Here is a 25,793-nt window from a genome sequence, read left to right as displayed (position 1 = left end):
TAGACCGCATGTGGCCGTCGTCGAACTCCTACGTTCAGTGGCAAATGCTTTCTACGCATCAAGTGTAACATAATGATTTAGGTCTTATTTTTCATGATTATTGACCACTAGGTGGAAGCGTCACTCTTTCAATTCTAATGCTTTCTAGAAGAGCTGAGCTAAAAAGATTTGCAGGACTCTGGTTTGCCAGCCATGTCGGTAGTCCGTGTCTGCTGGACAAGAGCCCCTTGAGCCCCCTCATACCTGTCACCTCTTCTGATTACTAGGCTTGGTGCAACGTCATGATTGCGGTAAGATACACATGATATTGCGTTAGACCTGGTAATCTGAGGAGGTGCCATGGATGCCATCATGTAGGAGAAGGATTGCAGGGCTCTCGTCCAGCAGACACGGACTATGGACATGATGGCCGCCGAACCCAAGTTTTGAGAATCTCTTAGTACAATCCAGATCTGTGATAACTCTCTGGTGCCACCTATAAGTCCTATTACACACAGTTATCTTCCTTCTCTTGGAGAAGAGCTAAATTGCTTCCTAAGACCATGTATGTTTCAAGTTTGACTTTTGCTATACTGCTAGCATCCTACAGGTGTCGCTGTTGCAGACTTACTGACAAGTTTTTTTTTTCTTGTTGTCCTTTAAATAAACAGCAGATTTCAGTGCTGCATTTCTTTCCTCCCACAGTGAATCCTATGGCCCAGAACAATGTTTCCTGTTTTTCTTGTTTATTCCCCCTCCATCCTCTCCCTCCCTGGTTGTCACATCATTCCTGTCCTATTGATTTCTCCTCCATTTAGTTGCTGCGTTACTTCTGCTTTTTTGCATTTTTGATTTTGGTCCTGAAGCGTCTGACATGACTTCACTCTTCCATTACTTCCCGTTTACTATTTCTGAAGTCTCTGACTTTGACCTAAAGTTACAGGATATAGAGAGGGTGACGCAGACGTCCCCTGTTCCCACCACGTTCACAGCCATTGCTTGCAATATCGCAGGATAGGGGAAAGTAGAGCGACAACCCTTAGCGGAGCTGTCGGGGGGCAGCCATACTGGTCTCAGTAAATAGTGCGAAGTCGCCCTTTAAGTATATTCATGACATCAGTACTTTCAGTGTTCCACATCTGCTGCAGCGGGAGAATTTTTATAGCTTCTGGCTGGGATCACGTTTTACATACGAATGCCTGTGACCCTCGTGTCTCTCGCTGTAGCCGGCATCTGTCCCAGATAAACATTTCTTATGGAGATCAACCCCGGCTGCATCACATCCAGCTTCTGACCGCACAACACCCCCCACAGAACAAGAAAGAATCAAAGGAAATGTCCTTAATGTCCCACTGATGTCCAGGCGATAGGGAGAAAAAAAATAATAAACAATATTTTATTAGTTTTCTACCATAATGTGTCATTTTTGCTGTGGCATTCTAAATCTATCCCCGCATGGGCGGTGCTTAGTATTCAAATGAACATGAATAGGCAAATAGCATCAGGAGGTGGAGTCTAAAGCACTTAGAATTGGGGAAGGATACGTCACAGCCGTGTGCTGCTGCGGTTTGGAACAATACTACGCGTGTCAACACAATTGTCAAATGCGATCAGCTTTTATTTAAACAGACTTGTTTGCAAACATCGCCTCTGTTTCTTTAAATCTACTTAGGTTCCTCTCCCTTCATTAAGTGCATTTGTTTTAGTAAAACTGCCTAAAAATAATCCTCAGATGTTATCGGGCGCTGGCGCTGAATCAAAGCTGTGCCTCTAATTAAAGCAGGCCTGTGATTCGTTTGCTTTTCTGGCATATATTTCCATCCTAATGAGCGAGCTCTCGGGAGTCGCAGCTCTCCCGGCTCAAAACTTCAGGGCAAATCAGTGGCCTGGAGGCGTCCCAGTAGGGGCTGGCATGACTTTGAGATGAACAGATTCCTCCATCTTGATGCCTTCAAGGGTTTGTCATAGCCCTTAGTGTAGATTCCCTTTTAATGCTCAGTTTGCTTTAATTAATTGGATTTTTAATTCGATCTGCCCAAAACTTCAGACCGATATTGAGTAAGACTAGTCATCTAGACATTCGAGAGGAACAACGATCACGGCAAAATACATTAGTCTCCATGTCCTTTTAATGGACTTGCCAGTTGGGTATTTTTCACTATTTTGGCCTCGTGGTTTTTATTACCCATCTTGGATGACATTTTTAAAAACTATGGAGAACAGTGACATCACCCATGATATCTGCTCTGTCAAATGTGATCCCATGGGATTACACTACTTGCAATCACACCCCTTTCATTGCCTCTACTGGTCTCCTTTGCCCTTAAAGGGAGTGTGTCATCTCCATCTAACAGCTATATAAACTAAGCACATACGCTTGTAGGGATGTAAAAATTGCACCCTCAGTGCTCATTTCACTGCCCATGTCCTCCAGTAACTTAAGTGTAATAAAATATGCTAATTAGCGTGCCCCCCTGCACCATGGGCATGGCCAAGAGGCTCAGTGCTCCGCCCCACCTGGCCCCCACTTCACTAACGATCTGTGCTGTCTTGCATAGAGCAAGCACTGCCTGCAGAGAAAGCTCAGATGAGCTAGCGCTGTCAATCACCAGTGAGGGAGGCGGACACTACAGAAAAAGCTCAGATAAGCTAGCGCTGTCAATCACCAGTGAGGGAGACGGACACTACAGAAAAGCTCAGATAAGCTAGCGCTGTCAATCACCAGTGAGGGAAGTGGACACTACAGAGGAAGCTCAGATAAGCTAGCGCTGTCAATCACCAGTGAGGGAGGCGGACACTACAGAAAAGCTCAGATAAGCTAGCGCTGTCAATCACCAGTGAGGGAAGTGGACACTACAGAGGAAGCTCAGATAAGCTAGCGCTGTCAATCACCAGTGAGGGAGGCGGACACTACAGAGGAAGCTCACATAAGCTAGCGCTGTCAATCACCAGTGAGGGAGGCGGACACTACAGAGGAAGCTCACATAAGCTAGCGCTGTCATTCACCAGTGAGGGAGGCGGACACTACAGAGGAAGCTCAGATAAGCTAGCGCTGTCAATCACCAGTGAGGGAGGCGGACACTACAGAGGTAGCTCAGATAAGCTAGCGCTGTCAATCACCAGTGAGGGAGGCGGACACTACAGAGGAAGCTCAGATAAGCTAGCACTGTCAATCACCAGTGAGGGAGGCGGACACTACAGAGGAAGCTCAGATGAGCTAGCGCTGTCAATCACCAGTGAGGGAGGCGGACACTACAGAAAAAGCTCAGATAAGCTAGCGCTGTCAATCACCAGTGAGGGAGACGGACACTACAGAAAAGCTCAGATAAGCTAGCGCTGTCAATCACCAGTGAGGGAAGTGGACACTACAGAGGAAGCTCAGATAAGCTAGCGCTGTCAATCACCAGTGAGGGAGGCGGACACTACAGAAAAGCTCAGATAAGCTAGCGCTGTCAATCACCAGTGAGGGAGGCGGACACTACAGAGGAAGCTCACATAAGCTAGCGCTGTCATTCACCAGTGAGGGAGGCGGACACTACAGAGGAAGCTCAGATAAGCTAGCGCTGTCAATCACCAGTGAGGGAGGCGGACACTACAGAGGTAGCTCACATAAGCTAGCGCTGTCAATCACCAGTGAGGGAGGCGGACACTACAGAGGAAGCTCACATAAGCTAGCGCTGTCATTCACCAGTGAGGGAGGCGGACACTACAGAGGAAGCTCAGATAAGCTAGCGCTGTCAATCACCAGTGAGGGAGGCGGACACTACAGAGGTAGCTCAGATAAGCTAGCGCTGTCAATCACCAGTGAGGGAAGTGGACACTACAGAGGAAGCTCAGATAAGCTAGCGCTGTCAATCACCAGTGAGGGAGGCGGACACTGCAGAGAAAGCTCACATAAGCTAGCGCTGTCAATCACCAGTGAGGGAGGCGGACACTACAGAGGAAGCTCAGATAAGCTAGCGCTGTCAATCACCAGTGAGGGAGGCGGACACTACAGAGGAAGCTCAGATAAGCTAGCGCTGTCAATCACCAGTGAGGGAGGCGGACACTACAGAGGAAGCTCAGATAAGCTAGCACTGTCAATCACCAGTGAGAGAGGCGGACACTACAGAGGAAGCTCAGATGAGCTAGTGCTGTAAATCACCAGTGAGGGAGGCGGACACTACAGAGAGAGCTTGGATAAGCTAGCGCTGTCAATCACCAGTGAGGGAGGCGGACACTACAGAGAGAGCTCAGATGAGCTAGCGCTGTCAATCACCAGTGAGGGAGGCGGACACTAGCAAAACCAGTGAGCGACAGTGTTCTGGCCACACCCAGAGGGCACCAAGCATCTAATTAGAATGTTAGATTAAACTTTAGTTTAAGGTGTGTTTTGTTTTTTTTTTATATAGGGGCGATATCCCTTAAAAGGGTATGTTCTAATGGGATACGGACCGTACTTTTGAGTTTACAGACTCCTTATCTAAGACTAGAAAAAAAGGGTCCGCTCCTTTTCTTGTAACGGCGCCATCTCTGCTTTGGGCTATGTCTGGTATTGCGGTTCAGTTTCATGGACTTGAATGGTGCTGAGCTACAATACTAGGCATAGACAAAAAAAATATCTTGCCTTTTTGTAGAATCTTCTGTACGTGAGCAAATCGTGAGAAAACCCTTTTCCTTAGGATTTTTTGGGGAAAAAAAGGTTTAAAAAAATCCGTTGTGAAAAATTTACATTTTTTGAAATTTTTTTTTTTTTTAAGTAAAACATAGAAACCGTGATCAGCTCAGAGCTGCTCATTATCATCTGTATCTGTCAGATAATTTGTGACCCCGTTTCTGCTTCTTCGCCTCATCCGAGCCCGTGCTCCGCTGGAACGATGAGCATAATGTCACCCTGACGTGCACTGAGCGGCGAGGGCTTCCCATTGTGTTGTGTTAATATTTGCTTTCTCTTCCTCTGGTGCTCGCCTATCTGCCATCCATGTTTAATCATTGTAAAGCCACTCGCGTTTGGCTTCTTTGCCGCACGATCGTTCACGCTGCAGCCATCCGCACTTCACGAATGTCAAGTTGGTGCAGCGATTGTAATGTTGTGTTTGCCTAATACTCCATGTGTTTGCCCGTGTCCGTCTAATCTTTTTAATAGCGCTGGGAGTTTATCTGAAGGGCTCAATAGTCTGTTTATCAGCCGCCGCCGCCGCAGCTTCCTCCATTGCAATAAACACGACCGCGGCCCTACAGTGATTTGGATTAGCACAGAGTATTGACCGAGAAACGATGAGCCATGCTCTGGGATCTCACAATCTGTAATTAAACAGCATTGTTCAGAGAATCACCAAACTAATTAAAACATGCTTGGGTTAACTCTTTCCGGGCTAGGATTTGCTGCAGTTTTTGCAAAAACTAAAACAATTTTTTTTTTTGTCATACAGATTTTGGTTGACTTGTCTGGACCATCCTCCTCCCACGCAACACAGCAGTACGAAAATGTCCTAGTCCACGAGGGAAATGCAATCCTCCGGGATTTGGTGCTGAGCCCCGATCGCCAGTTCATCTACGCTATGACGGAAAAACAGGTACGAGCTCTTGTAGTAACTTCAAGTATTGGAGGAGTTGGACTCTCAGACCAGGGGGTCCATTAGTGTAGAAATGTTATCACACATAAGGTCCGGAGGGTCTGATGGTCAATCACTTGTTTGGCATTGTAATGTTGGGATTACTTTGGGGTCTTGAAATTAAGACTTTTTTTTGTATTTCCCAATGAGCTGTTATGGTGAAAGTTAAAAAAAAAATGTAGCTACTAATGACACAACCTAGGATAAAAACAAAAATGAGCAAATATCCTGCAACGTTTGAATAGTGATAGTACCTGTAAATAGCAAAGGGGACTTAACTCAGGATGGTCACTAACTCTTGTAGTTCACCTCACTACGTGCCAGTAGGTCTCAAAATAGATGGGGAACAGAGCAGGATCCAGCTGTATAGGCCAAATGCACAGCCTAAAAAGAGGGAGCTGCACTCCTGTATGTATGGAGTGCAAAAAAAGTAAAGCAAAACCAAACAAACGAGCCGGAATACAAGTTGGTAGACGTGCACATTCACACTGGCCATTTAACAACAAAACCGAAGAGAAAAACAAAATGAACACAAACCCTGTAGTAAGTAAGTAAATAATTATGTACATAACATAGGAGACTTAGCTGATACTGTTTTAACAAAACAAAAACATCCCACCGCGACAAGGTCTACCTCATCAGTATGGTCTTTAACTCTTGCAGTTCACTTGCAAACCTCACCAGTGGCTAATGGCCGCTATTATTTAGGATTGGGTACTCATATAGGCCCTGATTAAGCAAAAGTAAGCCATACTAGGATATATGGAATCTGGAGACTTAGGGTATGTTCACACGTTCAGGATTTCCATCCTTTTTTTTTCAGGATGGTTTTTTTTAAAAACTGCAGCTCTTGGCAGAAAACGCAGGTCCTTTTTTTGGTCCTTTATTGTCCTTTTTTGATGCGTTTTTTGATGCGTTTTTTTATCCTTTTTTTATGCAGTTTTCTATGCAGAGACTGTGTGTTTCCTAGGAAGCTTTTTAGGGCTAAAATGGCTGAAAATACCCTAACCCTACCCCTAACCCTACCCCTAACCCTACCCCTAACCCTACCCCTAACCCTACCCCTAACCCTAACCCTACCCCTAACCCTAACCCTACCCCTATTCTAACCTTAGTGAAAAAAAAAAAAAAAAAAATTCTTAATTTTTTTATTGTCCCTACCAATGGGGGTGACAAAGTGGGGGGGGGGGTGTGTCATTTACTATTTTTTTATTTTGATCACTGAGATAGGTTATATCTCAGTGATCAAAATGCACTTTGGAGCGAATCTGCCGGCCGGCAGATTCGGCGGGCGCACTGCGCATGCGCCCGCCATTTTGCAAGATGGCGGCGCCCAGGGAGAAGACGGCCGGACGGACACCGGGACGCCGGGTAAGTATAAGGGGGGGAGATTAGGGCACGGGGGGGGGCATCGGAGCACGGGGGGGCAGCCACACTCCGCCCACGCACTTCCGCCCGCTCCCCCGCACTTCCTGCTGCAGCGGTTCTGCACATCAAATCGCAGTAAAACCCGCAGATATATTTTTGATCTGCGGGTTTTACTGCGATTTTGACCTCACAATGGAGGTCTATGGGTGCAGAACCGCTGCGGTTCAGGAAAAAGAAGTGACATGCTCCTTCTTTTTTGCCGCAGCTATTCTGCGCGGCTTTTTAAACGAAATTACGGATCATGTGCACAGCAGTGACTGTTTTCCATAGGGTTACATTGTTATGTACCCTGCATGGAAAACAGCTGCGGAACCGCAGCGGCAAAACCGCTGCGGTTCCGCAGTAAAAAACGCACTGTGTGAACATGGCCTTAAAAGGGGGCGTCCAGCTAAGAGAATTGCAGCTTAAAGGGATTATCTATTGCACAAATGAATCTTAATAGGCTCCGGTCAAGAACCCCCCTCAAAAAACAAAACTATGTCCACCTCCCAGACGCCACACCTTTGATGCCCCTTGGCTGGATTTTGATGCCAGGAAACCTGCAGGGGACACACTATGTGGTGCAAGATCTGGGAGTTCGAGTATAGGTTTTTTGTTTTTACACCTCACTCGTGGCTTAATAACATTAACTTGTTTAGCACAGGAGAACCCCATTAAATTACTTTAGCAATTTATAGGCCAGTAATTTAGGTCTTCAAGGTGCCCTCGCCTTCAGTTACCAGCTCCTGTCCTGGCAGGTCGGCCTCCAGGTTTTTGTCCAATAGAGGACAGAGTTGCTTTTGTAATCTACGTGGTTGTGTGTACATTAGTTATAAGGCGATGTTCACATGTCCAGTAATAATACGTTAGAATGGATCCAGCAGCAATATTTTAGCAAAAAAGTTTTTTTTGCTTACTGGATCCATTACAAATGGAAGAAAACAGATGGCTAATTAACGGATCCGTTTTCCATAGACTTCAATGTTAAAAACAACAAAACAGACCCAGCAAAGATGTTTTTTAAAAACGGACTAATAAGTTGTCTGCACAACTTTTTTTTTCCTAAGAGCCGCAACACGTGGGAATGTCCTGTTTGTTAAACAATCCCCGCATGTGTTGCGGCTGTCTGACAGCCGCGAGACATGCAGCCACGAAGACCAGAACTTTTTTTTAAGAGCATGCTGAAGACACTAGGTTAGCACCCGAGCATGATCAGATAACACCTTATGCGAGCACACTCACTCATCACTAGTTCTAATGGATCATTACTGGACATGTGAACATAGCCGAACACTACTTCTGGCTGTTAATGACTTGTGTGCTGCGTTTTTGCAGGTTTTCCCTTCTGCAGACTGTCTTTAATTTACAGTTGTGACTATTAGAAAAGCAATTGTTGCTCATTAGCACAATCAATGGTGGTATTTTGTGTTTTTAAAGGGTATGTGAACACGTTCAGGTTTTTTCGCGTTTTTCCCCCGCGTTTTTTCGCGATACAAATTTGATAAAAACGCATTACAAACTGCAGACATATGCATTCTATCATTTAGAATGTATTCTGCAATTTTTGTGCACATGCGTTTTTTCCGCAAAAAAAATACATTGCGGTAAAAAAGCAGCATGTTCATTAATTTTGCGGATTTTTCGCGTTTTTCCCGCTATTCTATGCATTGGGAAAAAACGCAAAAAAAAAGCACAAAAAACACGTCAAAAACGCATGCGGATTTCTGGCAGAAATGTCCGGTTTTTGTCAGGAAATTTCTGCTAGAAAATTCTGACGTGTGCACATACCCTAAGCGTTTTTGTGGTGGTTTTCCGCTGTGGAAACGCTTACATTAAGCATCCAATTATTTTAATACATTCTGCAAAAAAAAAAAAAAAAAAAACTCGACAAATACGAGATTAAAAAACGCAAAAGAAACGCAAGCTGATTTCCTGCCAAGGGAGTCCGGATTTGATTAGGAAAATTCTGCATACATTCTGCAACGTGGGCACATAGCCTAAGTGTCCTGAATTCTCCAGACCAGCAAACTGCCACAACTTCTGCTTTTATAGCTTTGGTTAGCAGCACCTGGCTGTTACTTACGTACTTACTTTCTTGCTTGCTAAGGAAGCAGCAAGGGTGTACTTAATTTTTCACACACTGCTTCTGAAATTTGGCCTAGTTTTTTCGAAATAATGTCACAATGTAATCTGTCATGTGTGGTACATCTGAGGTTGTTTTTACGTAACTATTAAGACCTACTGAGGAGCAGCGGTGATTATTATTCCTGATTTGTAAAACCATAGAAATCTAGGACTTAGTTTTTTTTCATGACTCTACACTGTAAATATTCTTATATTGGCTTGTACTATTGTTTTATCCAAAGTTTTGCTGAGACAGCAGTGACCATTTCAAGTTCATTTAAAGGGGTATTCTCACGTCATCCAGGGGATAGCTTCCCAATCACTGGTGGTCTGACTGCTGGGACCCCGCCGACTCCAAAAACTGGGGTTTGTGAATGAAGAGTTAGTTGATTGTGCACATCTCCACTCTGTAAATTCGTGTGGGAGTGCTGCACTCCTCTTTCAATGTTGGGCCCATAGAAGATGAATGGAGAAGCAGTGCACATGATCCACCACCGCTCCAGTCATAAGCCCCGGATCTCAGAATCCCAACAGTCGGACCCCCAGTGATCGGGAAGTTGTCTTGTAAACTCGATATAGGGAAAAACTTCCAAACTTGAGAATATCCCTTTAACTACATTTTCTTTATTTTGACAACGCCTTAAGAATGTGGTCACTTTTATGGCTGCAGTTAGAGGTGGATGCCAAACTTATATTTTCTCTGTAGGAGACCTAAGTAACTCTGACATGGCGTCGCAGGGTAATGTCTTCTTGGGTCATGTGTCACAGAATATCTTTGAGGAACACTTCTGTAATTGAAGAGCTTTTGAGGACTAGAATAGGGTTTCTGGAGGTTGACTGAAATCTTGTAGTCTCTGAAGAAACTTTCTGCAAAGTTCTCCTCATCCTTAGCGTTGTACAGCTCAGACCGCTGAAGGCTAGAAGATAAGAGGACTCTTCGAGTGTCAGTCCACATCTCCATAGCCAGACGGGTAAATTGTGAGGCTGCCAAGCCTTCTCACCACGTTCCTCCTCTTCTTCTCCACCTGCTTGAGTTCCCTCTGCTGATTAGAGAGTTATCCGACATTACAGCTGCTTTCTTTCCTTCCCAAGGAGATGTCTCCTGAAAAATATATATTCTTAGGAGAAAAGTAAGCAAAGTGACAAGGAATTGTCAAGCCAAGGAAGCGTCGTTAAGAAGTGAAATGTGGCGTCCTCGTCAGTAGCGGCATCTTCAGGGTGGTGGATAGTAGGAGAAGATGGAAAGAATGGTGGGGGTTCATTCAGGAAAGTTTTCTTTCGTTATCCACGTCTGTTTGTCGTTTGGTTGGAAACAAGATGGGTGACAGCTCCCCAGTTTGCCTTGTTTCTTCTTTTGATCACAAATGATGCATTGGAGGGGGATTTAGAGAGAGAAGACTTTCAGGGTCCTTCTTCATCACCGGTATGACAGCCCATGTTCCTCTCCTGCCTGGTGGAAGGACGACGTTCTAAGATGTAGGAAACCATACTGATGACAGTTGTGGGGGTGTTTACACCTCAAATAAAACCCCGTGAGGCATTTCTTCATTGCACACATATAAATAGCCACTAAACTTCAGTGCATATCAGCACCTGAGCTCGTACCTTGTGTCTCCTGCGATGTATTACCTACGAATGTGACAATATGTCAGATATAAACTCCAACAAAGAAAAAATATAGGAAAAAATAGACCTTTTATAATACAAAAAAAAAAAATCTTCAAGAACCATCAACTCATTCTCCTATCTTCTCATGAAGAGTCTGGGTAGCACAAAATAACTGTTCAGACCAGGCGCAAGGTGCATCGGTGACATGGTCTGTGCACCTTCTGACCTACCGTACTTGTTTTGCACCTACAGCGAGTGAAAGAAATATTGAACATGTCACCAATTTTCTAAGCAAATCTATTTTTCAAGGTGCTACTGACATGAACTTCTCACCAGATGTCTGTAACAATCCATCCAACCCACACGGGCAAAGAAATGGAACAAGAGATGTCCATAATTTATGAGAAATGACACAGAGGAAAAGTATTGAACACACTTACTGAAATGTACCGTATTTTTCCGACCATAAGACGCACTTTTTTTCCTCCAAATTTGGGGGGAAAGTGTGGGTGCGTCTTATGGTACGGATGTAGCATGTGGGGAGGGGGGCAGCAGTGAGTGGGATCGCACTGTTATCCCACTTCAGGATGTCCCTGCTGCCCAGAATCACCTGGGGAAACCATGTGGTCCCGATGATTAAGTGCAGTGAATATTCATTAGCGGCTCCCCGCCCACCTATCAGCTGAGCAGTGAGCCCGGAGCAGCAAATGAATACTGCACTTAAGCAGGAACACACATGGCTTTTCCAGCGCTGATTCCTGCAGCAGTTGGGGAGGTCTGTGTGTCCGGGGGAGAGGAGGCAGCAGCAGCAGGGGCCAGAGGAGAGAGGAGATCGCTGCATACCTGCCTGCCATGCCTGGGCTGGACACTGAGTGCTGTGCACAAACAGGACCTGTTTGATGTCAGGAGTGGGCGGGCTGGAGCATCACATGGCAGCTCAGAGCCCTCCCTCTTCTTGACATCATCACAGGTCCTTCAGGCTCTCCACTAGAATCTGCAGCTTCCTCATAACCTGTGCTGTGGAAAGGAAACGAGGGAAGGCTCTGTGTGCAGTCATGGGATGCTTTTACCTCACCACAGTGTGGCTGGCTGCCACATTTAAGAGGTTAGTCTTTACAAAACACAATAAAGCACTCTGCCACTCCTTTGGTGAACTATAACTCCCAGCATGTCATAGGATCTGCAGGACATGCTGGGATTTATAGTTCTTCCATGGGATTTTAAAGCAGCACTCCAGTGTTATTTTGCAGTGCTGGAGTGGTGCTTTCAAGCCCTGTGCCCCCATTCTTATACTCACCCTCCAGCATCTTCATATAGTACTGTACAGACACCACACTGGTCCCGCAGCTTCCAACATAATAACATACTATTATATATAATAACACCACATATAATAGTATGTTATTAAATATTTTACCACGATTTTTTGCTTCAAATATTTTTTTTCCCTATTTTCCACCTCTAAAACCTGGGTGCGCCTTATAGTCCGGTGCGTCTTATAGTCCGAAAAATACGGTATTTAATACTTCGCACAAAAGCCTTTGTTGGTGATGACAGCTTGACGCATCCTGTATGGAGAAACTAGTCTCAGGCATTGCTCAGGTGTGATTTTTGGCACATTCTTCCACACACACTCTTCACATCCTGAAGCTTCCATGGGCTCCTATAAAGTCTGAGTTTAGTTTTTTCCATACATTTTCTATTGGATTTAGATCCGGTGATTGGTTTGGCCATTCTAGCCAGGGTGGATAAAAATCAATGTTTTTTTTTTTGTTTTTTTTTTTTAAATCGGATTTTTTTTATTTATATCGGATTTTTTTTTTTATTTAAATCGGATTTTTTTTCAATAAACTGCTTTTTGAGGAAAATATTTTACCATCCAAAGGTTCTTCCATCATGAGATAAAGCTGAGTTGTTTAACTCAGTAGAATAAAGGCTGTATATGTGTAACATTCACAATGCCATGCTCTTCCAGAGGTTTCTGTAGGATTAGTGGGCAGTTTCTCTCCTATATTATCACAGACGCTCGCTTTACTTACGCAGTTCTCAAAACTGAATTTGACTCCGCAGAGGTCCCAGCCTCTTCTTCATGGCGAAAATGTTACAACATGAACAGAGTTGAGAAAAAGACCTTAATCCTATTGTTCTACAAACCTATGAATACAGAATCAACCCCTTCAGTGCCAAGTCCAAGAAGTTAGACAATATGTTTCTGATTGTTTGGAGTGGAATAGATCTGCACAACACAAGAAGAATGCGAATCTAAGTGTGAGGAGGAGGAAGGGCAAGCAGACAAGAAAATTAAAAGTGAAACTTTGAGCACAATACTGCAGCATAGCCACAGACAGACAAGTCTGGATCTGTTTGTGTGTACGATCTGAGGTTTGTTACATTCTTTCCTTATAATGGCAGCAGGCCGTAAAAGAGACCCAGTTTGGGAATATTTTAATGAAGCTCCTTCGCCTATCGGTAAGGCAGGCATGCGTGCAAAATGCAAACGATGCAACAAAGAGATGCAAGGCCTGGTGGCGCGAATGAGGCAACATCATGAGAAGTGCGGTGATGAAGATGAATTCTTCTGTAATCAATTATATCAGTATGTTTTGCAACAATAAGGTTGCAAAGGTTTTGAGACAGCTCACTGGTTTTACCCATCATGAGATGTTTCTTGTGTGGCACCTTGGTAATGAGACACCTTTTTTAGACCATCAGTTGAATCAGCTGATACTAATTTTCACTAAGTGGCATGGTTGCTCTCTAATTACTGATAGATTTTAGCTGGTGTAATGACATTCTATGTCTTTTTGCACCTCTCTTGATTCATCTATTCAATACTTCATTGAAGCGTAAACCTGAGTTGGCTGAGCCAAATTAAAGTTTTTATAAGGTCAAGACAAGCATACAGGTAACATAAATCTCAATGCACAGCTTAGTCATTGTACAGCAAAAAGACTTAAAGAATCAAGCGGGCTGTCAGTCTCATGCTTGTGATAAGATAAGTATATTGCTACCTGTTGGCAGCATGGTGATAGAGGGAGGACCCCACGCTTATCGCCACCTATAAGCGTGGCTTCCTCAGGGGGTAAGGGTGGCCATTTTCTGAGCAGAATTTTTTTTTTTGTATTACGGTATATTGACGGTTTCAAGACGACATACCTTGCTTGTGGGCTGTTTTAATTGTTTTTATGATTATGCTGTGTTGTTTGTTCATTAATACAAATGTATTAGATTTTATCATTGATAATCCTGACCATTTCACACACTCCTTTCTTCTTTAGTATTTCTCATTATTACACATTATGGACAAATATGGTTTGATTTCTTTGCCTGTGTCGATTGGATAGGTTGTTACCGACATATGGCGAGAATTTAATGTCAATAGCACCTTTAGAAATATGTTTACTTAGTGATGTGTTCAATACTTACTTCGCCCGCTGCATCTCCATACTTATATGGCTCCTGTCAATCAAGGAAGAGGGGGCGAAGATAGATGGAAAACTAAAAGGGGGAAGGCGTACTGAATTGTTTGCTCAGACCAAGCATAGATGATTAGGTTACTCTTGGTCTTGAACAGTCATTTTCCATATGACAAGCTCCCTTAAATTTTGAAACAATAGGTTTAGTTTAACCCCTTAGTGACCGAGCCAAATTTTTTGAAATCTGACCAGTGTCACTTTATGTGGTAATAACTCTGCAACGCTTCAACAAATCCCAGTGATTTTGAGATTGTTTTTTCGTGACACATTATACTTTATGATAATGGTAAATTTTGTTCAACATTTTTTGTGTTTATTTATAAAAAATATCAAAAATTTGAGAAAAATGTTAAAAAAATTAGCAATTTTCTAAATTTGAATGATTATCCCTTTAATCCAGATAGTCATACAACAGCAAACCATTAATAAATAACATTTCCCACATGTCTGCTTTACATCAGCACCATTTGTAAAATGTTATTTTATTTTGTTAGCATTGTAGGAGGTTTAACCCCTTCCCGACCTGTGACACAGCGTATGCGTCATGAAAGTCGGTGCCAATCCGACCTGTGACGCATATGCTGTGTCACAGAAAGATCGCGTCCCTGCAGATCGGGTGAAAGGGTTAACTCCCATTTCACCCGATCTGCAGGGACAGGGGGAGTGGTAGTTTAGCCCAGGGGGGGGTGGCTTCACCCCCTCGTGGCTACGATCGCTCTGATTGGCTGTTGAAAGTGAAACTGTCAATCAGAGCGATTTGTAATATTTCACCCATTATAACAGGTGAAATATTACAATCCAGCCATGGCCGATGCTGCAATATCATCGGCCATGGCTGGAAATACTAGTGTGCCCCCACCCCACCGATCGCCCCCCCCAGCCCCCCGATCTGGCCGGTACACTGCTCCGGCTCCCCTCTGTCCTGTGCTCCGCTCCCCCCCGTGCTCTTGTCCGCTCCCCCCGTGCTCCAATCACCCCCCCGTGCATTCAGATCCACCCCCCCGTGCTCCGTTCCACCCCCCATGCTCCGTTCCAGCCCCCCCGTGCTCCGTTCCACGCCCCCGTGCTCCGTTCCACGCCTGCCGCGCTCCGATATCCCCCCCTGTGCTCCGATCCCCCCCCCGTGCTCCGATCCCCCCCCCCGTGGTCCCCCCCCACCCCATCATACTTACCGATCCAGCCGGGGTCCCGTCCGTCTTCTCCCTGGGCGCCGCCATCTTCCAAAATGGCGGGCGCATGCGCAGTGCGCCTGCCGAATCTGCCGGCTGGCAGATTCGTTCCAAAGTGCATTTTGATCACTGAGATAGATTATATCTCAGTGATCAAAATAAAAAAAATAATACATGACCCCCCCCCCCCCCCTTTGTCACCCCCATAGGTGGGGACAATAAAAAAAATAAAGAAAATTTTTTTTTTCCACTAATGTTCGAATAGGGTTAGGGGTAGGGTTAGGGCTAGGGGTAGGGTTAGGGTTTCGGTATGTGCACACGTATTCTGGTCCTCTGCGGATTTTTCCGCTGCGGATTTGATAAATCCGCAGTGCTAAACCGCTGCGGATTTATGGCGGATTTACCGCGTTTTTTTCTGCGCATTTCACTGCGGTTTTACAATTGCGATTTTCTATTTGAGCAGTTGTAAAACCGCTGCGGAATCCGCACAAAGAAGTGACATGCTGCGGAATGTAAACCGCTGCGTTTCCGTGCAGTTTTTCCGCAGCATGTGTACAGCGATTTTTGTTTCCCGTAGGTTTACATTGAACTGTAAACTCATGGGAAACTGCTGCGGATCTGCAGCGTTTTCCGCAGCATGTGCACATACCTTTAGAATTAGGCTATGTTCACACGGTGCGGATTTGGCTGCGGATTGGCCGCTGCGGATTCGCAGCAGTATTCCATCAGGTTTACAGTACCATGTAAACATATGAAAAACCAAATCCGCTGTGCCCATGGTGCAGAAAATACCGCGCGGAAACGCTGCGTTGTATTTTCCGCAGCATGTCAATTCTTTGTGCGGATTCCGCGACTTTTTACACCTGTTCCTCAATAGGAATCCGCAGGTGAAATCCGCACAAAAAACACTGGAAATCCGCGGAAAATCCGCAGGTAAAACGCAGTGCCTTTTACCCGCGGATTTTTCAAAAATGGTGCGGAAATATCTCACACGAATCCGCAACGTGGGCACATAGCCTTAGGGTTAGGGTTGGAATTAGGGTTGTGGTTAGGGTTGTGATTAGGGTTATGGCTACAGTTGGGATTAGGGTTAGGGGTGTGGGGGGGTTAGTGTTGGAGTTAGAATTGAGGGGTTTCCACTGTTTAGGCACATCAGGGGTCTCCAAACGCAACATGGCGCCACCATTGATTCCAGCCAATCTCGTATTCAAAAAGTCAAATGGTGCTCCCTCACTTCCGAGCCCTGAAGTGTGCCCAAACAGTGGTTTACCCCCACATATGGGGTATCAGTGTACTCAGGATAAACTGCGCAACAATTACTGGGGTCCAATTTCTCCTGTTACCCTTGTGAATCTAAAAAAATGATTGCTAAAACATCATTTTTGAGGAAAGAAAAATGATTTTTTATTTTCACGGCTCTGCGTTGTAAACGTCTGTGAAGCACTTGGGGGTTCAAAGTGCTCACCACATATCTAGATAAGTTCCTTGGGGGGTCTAGTTTCTAAAATGGGGTCACTTGTGGGGGGTTTCTACTGTTTAGGCACACCAGGGGCTCTGCAAACGCAATGTGACGCCCGCAGACCATTCCATCAAAGTCTGCATTTCAAAAGTCACTACTTCCCTTCTGAGCCACGACGTGTGCCCAAACAGTGGTTTACCCCCACACATGGGGTATCAGTGTACTCAGGAGAAACTGGACAACAACTATTGGGGTCCAATTTCTCCTGTTACCCTTGGGAAAATAAAAAATTCTGGGCTAAATAATTATTTTTGAGGAAAGAAAACGTATTTATTATTTTCACAGCTCTGCATTATAAACTTCTATGAAGCACTTGGGGGTTCAAAGTGCTCACCACACATCTAGATAAGTTCCTTTGGGGGTCTAGTTTCCAAAATGGGGTCACTTGTGGGGGGTTTCTACTGTTAAGCCACATCAGGGGCTCTGCAAACGCAACGTGACGCCCACAGAGCATTCCATCAAAGTCTGCATTTCAAAACGTCACTACTTCACTTCCGAGCCCCGGCATGTGCCCAAACAGTGATTTACCCCCACATATGGGGTATCCGTGTACTCAGGAGAAACTGGACAACAACTTTTGGGGTCCAATTTCTCCTGTTACCCTTGGGAAAATAAAAAATTGCAGGCTAAAAGATCATTTTTGAGAAAATAATTTTTTTTTTTATTTTCATGGCTCTGCGTTATAAACTTCTGTGAAGCACTTGGGGGTTCAAAGTCCTCACCGCACATCTAGATTAGTTCCTTTGGGGGTCTAGTTTCCAAAATTGGGTAATTTCTGGGGGATCTCCAATGTTTAGGCACACAGGGGCTCTCCAAACGTGACATGGTGTCCGCTAATGATTGGAGCTAATTTTCCATTTAAAAAGCCAAATGGCATACCATCCCTTCCGAGCCCTGCCGAGTGCCCAAACAGTGGTTTACCCCCACATATGGGGTATCAGCGTACTCAGGACAAACTGGACAACAATATTTGGGGTCCAATTTCTCCTATTATCCTTGGCAAAATAGGAAATTCCAGGCTAAAAAATCATTTTTGAGGAAAGAAAAATTATTTTTTATTTTCATGGCTCTGCGTTATAAACTTCTGTGAAGCACCTGGGGGTTTAAAGTGCTCAATGTGCATCTAGATAAGTTCCTTGGGGGGTCTAGTTTCCAAAATGGGGTCACTTGTGGGGGAGCTCCAATGTTTAGGCACACAGGGGCTCTCCAAACGCGACATGGTGTCCGCTAACAATTGGAGCTAATTTTCCATTCAAAAAGTCAAATGGCGCGCCTTCCCTTCCGAGCCCTGCCGAGTGCCCAAACAGTGGTTTACCCCCACATATGAGGTATCGGCGTACTCGGGAGAAATTGCCCAACAAATTTTATGATCCATTTTATCCTACTGCCCATGTGAAAATGAAAAAATTGAGGCGAAAAGAATTTTTTTGTGAAAAAAAAAGTACTTTTTCATTTTTACAGATCAATTTGTGAAGCATCTGAGGGTTTAAAGTGCTCACTAGGCATCTAAATAAGTTCCTTGGGGGGGTCTAGTTTCCAAAATGGGGTCACTTGTGGGGGAGCGCCAATGTTTAGGCACACAGGAGCTATCCAAACGCGACATGGTGTCCGCTAACGATGGAAATAATTTTTCATTCAAAAAGTCAAATGGCGCTCCTTCCCTTCCGAGCCTTACCATGTGCCCAAACAGTGGTTTACCCCCACATGTGAGGTATTGGTGTACTCAGGAGAAATTGCCCAACACATTTTAGGATCCATTTTATCCTGTTGCCCATGTGAAAATGAAAAAATTGCGGCTAAAAGAATTTTTTTGTGAAAAAAAAGTACTTTTTCATTTTTACGGATCAATTTGTGAAGCACCTGGGGGTTCAAAGTGCTCACTATGCATCTAGATAAGTTCCTTGGGGCGTCTAGTTTCCAAAATGGGGTCACTTGTGGGGGAGCTCCAATTTTTAGGCACACGGGTGCTCTCCAAACGTGACACGGTGTCCGCTAAAGAGTGGAGCCAATTTTTGATTCAAAAAGTCAAATGGCGCGCCTTCCCTTCCAAGCCCTGCCGTGCGCCCAAACAGTGGTTTACCCCCACATATGAGGTATCAGCGTACTCAGGACAAATTGGACAACAACTTTCGTGGTTCAGTTTCCCCTTTTACCATTGGGAAAATAATAAAATTGTTGCTAAAAGATAATTTTTGTGACTAAAAAGTTAAATGTTCATTTTTTCCTTCCTTGTTGCTTCTGCTGCTGTGAAGCACCTGAAGGGTTAATAAACTTCTTGAATGTGGTTTTGAGTACCTTGAGGGGTGCAGTTTTTAGAATGGTGTCACTTTTGGGTATTTTCAGCCATATAGACCCCTCAAACTGACTTCAAATGTGAGGTGGTCCCTAAAAAAAATGGTTTTGTAAATTTCGTTGTAAAAATGACAAATCGCTGGTCAAATTTTAACCCTTATAACTTCCTAACAAAAAAAAATTTTGTTTCCAAAATTGTGCTGATGTAAAGTAAACATGTGGGAAATGTTATTTATTAACTATTGTGTCACATATCTCTCTGGTTTAACAGAATAAAAATTCAAAATGTGAAAATTGCGAAATTTTCAAAATTTTCGCCAAATTTCCGTTTTTATCACAAATAAACACAGAATTTATTGACCTAAATTTACCACTAACATGAAGCCCAATATGTCACGAAAAAACAATCTCAGAACCGCTAGGATCCGTTGAAGCGTTCCTGAGTTATTACCTCATAAAGGGACACTGGTCAGAATTGCAAAAAACGGCAAGGTCTTTAAGGTCAAAATAGGCTGGGTCATGAAGGGGTTAAAAATGTAGCAGCAATTTTTCATTTTTTCAAAGAAATTTACAAAATTTATTTTTTTAGGGACTTATCCATGTTTTAAGTGACTTTAGGGGTCCCATATATTGGGAAACCCACAAACGTGATACCATTTTAAAAACAGCACCCCTAAACATATTGAAAACTGCTGTCAGGTAGTTTATTAACCCTTCAGGTGCTTTACAGGAATTAATGCAAAGTGGTATGACAGAAATGAAAATGTGTATTTTTACCACCTAAATGTTGCTAACTTCTAAACAGATTACAACAGCCGTCAGACTCTAAGGGTACCGTCACACAGTGCAATTTTCATCGCTACAACGGTACGATCCGTGACGCTCCAGCATCGTAACAATATCGCTCCAGCGTCGTAGACTGCTGTCACACTTTGCAATCTACGACGCTGGAGCGATAATTTCATGACGTATGTGCGATGTAGAAGCCGTTGGTTACTATGCGCACATCGTATACGATATATGTTACACCATGCGATCATGCCGCCACAGCGGGACACTAGACGACGAAAGAAAGTTTCAAACGATCTGCTACGACGTACGATTCTCAGTGGGGTCCCTGATCGCAGGAGCGTGTCAGACACTGCGATATCGTAACTATATCGCTCGAACGTCACGAATCGTGCCGTCGTAGCGATCAAAATTGCAGTGTGTGACGGTACCCTAAGGCTGCTATTTGGTCATGAATTGCCATGGCAAACATCAGGACAACAAAATCAGGATCTGAGGGCATCAATTGTGACAAAGAAGAAGCCCCCACACTCTGTTAACCATTTATAATGATGTAGTCACTATTGACAGCAGCATCTAAGGGGTTAAACAGATTTAGATGGTGCAAATACTGATCGTGGCTGGTACAGCAAGTTGTCAGCTATAGTGTACAACCGACAGATGCTGGATTGTCATCTGTATGGGGAGGCTATTCTCTTATATCTCAGGTCAGTTAAAAGACGTATTGGCGGTCATTAAGGGGTTAAGAAGTGATCAGCTTTATCCAACAGAAATGATACCTTGATGTACTGACACCTACAGTGTCCTATTGTTGGCATTGGACTTTTACAGATTATGGTGACTGATTTTTACTTGGCTTTGACTTTACATAGGACATAAGGTAGACCACCTACTTTCTTCTTGCTGGAGGAATTGTGGTGCAGGAGTTGCAGCATAGCCACGCTCTGGTTGACGGAAATCGGGACACCAAAGCTGTTCCCCAAATATTCACAAATGAGTTGTATGATCTAAACTAGAATCATGTGTCTTTGACTCGGCTCGAAAGCGATTGATCTGCTCAGGTCTTGCCCAAATCATGCAGAGTCGAATTAAAATTTATTTCTGGTCAATAGCTTGGAAGAAGACATAAGTTCTCAGAATATGTTTCCAAAGAGAGTCATTTTCTCCAGATACGAGTACCAAAATGGGCTGCCTAGAAGATTGTATAAACGCAAGGTGTCACTATAACAATGGGCATGGGGGTAGTTGTATGGATTTTTGCAGGAAATCAAATCTCTAAGGCAAAAATTTGGACAAAAAGTGTTCACGTTTTTACGATGTCCTCAGTGTCACTACATCTCTTTGTGATCAACTAATAAGGCAGTAACTCAATCAAATATTCACTGGTAGAGATGACAAGAATCCTTGTCTTGTGGACAAGTCGGTGGTCTATGGCCGTCCGACCACAGCCCTGGAATCAGCCTTGCAGGCTCTCCCCGCTCCTCATCCAAGCAGTAAGCTTTGCGTGATGCCTGTGTGAAGTCATGTCGACCTATAAGTCAGGAGAAGCGCTGGGGATGTCTACATGTAAGAAGAGGGACCTAGGGCTTCGGTCTTCCAGCCACAAATTACCGATCATGACTTGGCTGGACCCAGTGTCCTGAATAACCTTTCGCTCAACTTATTTAAAATACCTAATCATAGGAACGTCTACGTTCAGAGAGGCGCCGGGCTGCCCCTAGTTTCTGCTTGGCATTTTTCATAATGCAAAAACTTTTTTTTTATTATTTAGGTCTAAGAATAGAAATTGAATCTAATAAATAAATAATGTATTCCTAATTCATGCAAAAGTTTTGAAGCTTTGCGATTTTTTTTTTTTTCTTCCTTTAACTCTCTTTATCCCTTGTCTGTTCTGGCTTGAACTCCACCATACTGTGCCACTATCCCCCTTTGTTAATAAAGTGAAATATTTGATCGGGGGTTACAGTTATCTGGGCAGCAGAGAATGTAATTAAATGCACAGTTGTAAGTGAGCTTGAAGGGCCATGAAGGAATGGAGGATTTTAATCAAACGTAGAAGGAGCAATTAATGAAATGCCTGTAACCCTTCCAAGCTGGCTGCTGCTCTCTGGGTCTCCAGCGGCATCCTGTGCCCAGGGTACAATCAGCGGAGAGGTGGGGGGATATGAGAGATGCTTTCATCTCATAGGATTCCCTGTGGAATAAGAAAATAGGATTGCTTCTTGGAAGAGGTATTGATCCGGCCGTACAGATTTCTTAGATCGTTGCTAATACATCTTTAGTCCACTCTGTGCATTAAATAGAACCACACGCGGGAGCCGGAGCCTGTGTCTAGTACCTCCAAATTAAATGAGGTTTGTAACAAGTGTCATGTGATTAAACTATAACCTGGCCTTTTAAATCCACAGAGATCTGCCACGTGGGTGAGAAGCCCTTCTGGTCATGAGACTGTAAAAAAAAATCATTGCATATTATAGCACTGTGATATTTAATTAGTCTTTTTTTATTTTTTTACATTTTTGTGCAGTTCCTTTAGATCTTATAGTTTTTCTTTATTTTTATTCGAAAATGTTTTATTGCTTTTTATTACAGCATTTTTTGCAAAATATATATTTTTCCATTTTATTTTTAAAATGAAATATTTATCCTGTTTTATAATTTTTATTGTAAAAAATACACTATTTTATATATTTGCAAAAAAATGTGTCTGTATATGTATATATATATATATATATATATGTGTGTGTGTATATGTATGTATATCAGAGACGCGGGATTTCTACGTCGATGTTGTGCCGGTCTCTGATTGGTCGAGGCCTGGCGGCCTCGACCAATCAGAGAGCCGGGATTTCCAGGACAGACAGACAGACAGACGGAGAAACCCTTAGGCAATTATATATATAGATATATATATATATATATGTGTGTTTATATGTGTGTATGTGCGTGCATAACCAAATATAGTTATTTGGTTAATGTATAATTAATACTCTGTACCATTTATATCTTTTAATTTTTTTCTTTTTTTCTCTTCTGATTATATAATATTTTTGTTAATATGTTTCTATTTGACCACTAGGGACAATATCCAGCAATAATTAGTATTCTGCCCCTTTTTATATATTTTTTTTCTTATATTTGTTTTTTGTGGAGCTATTTATTTTTTGTGTATATGTATATAATAAATTACATTTCTCTCCTCCATCCCCGTAAAATGAGTTTGTAATTGTTTTCTGTTAAATATGCATTTATTACACGTACATATTGCTTTGGAGAAGCCACTTTTGCATAATTACCCCTTTTCGTTTGTAGTTTTAATTTGCTGTGAAACGCCATTAACAGCATGGAGAGAGGAAAAACATCTCCTAGCAAATAAATCCCCACCACCTACATCTCAGAAAAATATATATTCAGTGACCAGATAATGGAGGGGAGGGGGTGATAATAACTTCAAAGAATTTCTACAAATCCCTGATGCTTATTCCTAAACTCCAATGAATATTAATTTTTTAGTTTTTCCTTTCATATAGTCTTTTACTTATGGCCGCGACCTAAACAGACCGTCACCGTGTTGTCCTGTGCTTTTTCACTAATGACTATGATAAATCATGTCATGGAATGGGATATTTTTGACCGATCTTACACAGGGACAAATGCAAATCGCCCTTGGTACCAGTATACCCGTTCCTGTTTATATCTGGATAGGGTTATTTTTGACATTTAACTATCAACTATCTAAAAGTTCTTCCATCCTCATGTCCAAACTGACAATGGTTGTCGGTGCGAATCAAGTCGCAGGAGCAGGGCCATCAGCCGTGTTGGTAATCCGTGGCCACTGGACTAAACACTGCTTTTGGGTCCCAGAGTGCCAGCTTCGAATCCGGTACAATGACCTTGGTATCTCTCCCTAATTTTGCTTCTGAGTCCTCGCATCATTTTCCATCCACTTCTCACTTAAACTTGAAGTAAGCCGGCATCTCTTTGCATCAATCCTAATCTCACAAATAAACTCCTCTAAAATTCCTTATCTCCCTTGGAGAACCGCTTGGAAGGGGACCAAATCTGTCAGATTAAGACAGGGATGCGCTTGGAATGGTCCCAACAGCAAACCTGCTTATTGTTGAAGCTTCTCGTTGTTCAGATGCTTCTCATGCCTTAGATCTTCTTGATCTGGACCAAAATACCAAAGAATTTCATTTTTTTCTTTTTTAAGCGATAAAGATTGATGTTGGTAATGTGCCCTTTTCTCGGCTCTGTCTGGTGCTTTTGGAGGTACATTGGTAAAAAAAAAAAAAAATCAGAATATAGAATGAGCCACTGAATGACCACGACCTTGACCTGTAGATCAGAGGGCAGCATTGGTGGACTCATCTCTTCACCATGCTGAAACCCTAACGTCAAAAGCAGCTTTAATTTAGAGGAACCTGCACTCAAGGCCACTATAATTTGGCTCAGTACAACATCGATATGGAGATTTTCCAACAAAAGCACAAAACCTTCTACGAAAATAGTGTTGAATGAGGTCGTATATTGAGCCATTGTCCTACTGATGTTCTGATGTCCTCTTACCGTGGCTGCCCTTGTCTAAATTTATGAAACATTTACCAGGTACTCTATGCAATGAGGTGTACTTTGTGGAGCTTTTACCAACATGTCCCTGGTTACCATGGCTGGCGTTTGTTCTTGCTATTTCCATCAAACTTGGTTGATTCCACCGAACATCTGGATAAGCCAACAGTGTAATGTTTATAGGGGTCTCCTGACTCCTCACCCACAGATGATGTCTGGAGAAAGAAGGATCTGTCATGATGGCTTTCCTAAGTGAATCAAGAGAGCGATCTTGTTGGCTTACCGGTCAGTCAACACCTATCTTGTTGGCATGGAGGGACCCTTATGCTGCCTGCAGAGACTATTTCGGCAATGACCAGCACACTCTCTCATCACCCTCAATAAAACTTCTATGTGGGCTTTAGGTAAGTAAATGCAAAGATCCACTTATGCGTTTGACTTTTCGCACTCCTCATTTCGACATTCTGGAACTTTAAATGAAAGCATGAATGAAATGTGAGCATGGAGATTTTCCAACAACACGGCTGGAGTCTTCATTCCTTTTGCACAGATCAGACTAAACGGCCTCCGAGGATGATTTTGGAAATGACCAGCATTTTCTCATGTTACCCGGAATATAGCTTCTATACTGGACTTTAGGCATAGAAAGCAAGGTGTCATGGATTTCAAGCTACTTCGCTCTTATCATATGATCCCAGCCCAAAACGTGTGAACCGATATTTGTGGTTTGTTTGTTTTTAATAGCTCAAAGCCCAATGAAGTATCTTAAAGCTCCTGGTGTCAAAAAGAGTCTTTTGGGTCACTTTGGGCACTAACACCAGTGCTAGTGCCGCAACTCTTTCTTCTGGAGTAGGTAGTTTTTCATTAATGGCAAAAAAAATTTTTTGATTCAACACACTGCATTCAGTAATAGGCAGGCCATTGCTTCGTAGTTTTCTCCTTTCCTGTTCATCCCTTGCTGTGCCCCCTGCAGATGATGACTTCTAAATGGAGTTAAATCTATCACCTGCTTCCGATGTCGCCCATATTATTAATGGTCCGCTTTATAATCTCCACTTAACACTCCCTGTATCCCAATCGTCAGCTCCATCTTCCCTTTCGTCTTGTTCTTGCGCTCAGGTGACACGATCCCGGACCAGGTGGTGGTGGTGGGAGGCATGTCCTTCACATGATAGATGATCTAACCTACTTTTGTGGACCAGTGATGCATTGAAGTTGCTTTATCTGGTGAGGTTGGGCGTCCAGCTGTGCGTTCTATTCTTGTAAG

At 43.4% G+C, this 25,793-nt stretch overlaps 1 protein-coding gene across 6 annotated transcripts in view; it reads left to right on the top strand.

Moving 5' to 3' along the window:
- The window catches only part of PLXNA1 (plexin A1), a 319,346-nt gene that overhangs the window by 178,251 nt on the left and 115,302 nt on the right, over positions 1-25,793 (top strand). For all 6 annotated transcript variants that reach the window (XM_069736287.1, XM_069736288.1, XM_069736289.1 and 3 more), the window contains exon 4: positions 5,391-5,534. In XM_069736287.1, coding sequence (XP_069592388.1) covers positions 5,391-5,534 — 144 coding nt within the window. The remainder of the gene's footprint in view (positions 1-5,390; positions 5,535-25,793) is intronic.

This window comes from Ranitomeya imitator, chromosome 8 (genome assembly GCF_032444005.1).
Source record: "Ranitomeya imitator isolate aRanImi1 chromosome 8, aRanImi1.pri, whole genome shotgun sequence".
In the NCBI taxonomy this organism is placed as follows: Eukaryota; Metazoa; Chordata; class Amphibia; order Anura; family Dendrobatidae; genus Ranitomeya; species Ranitomeya imitator.
Note: the sequence above shows the minus strand (reverse complement) of the source record. Positions and strands in the feature narration are given on the sequence as shown.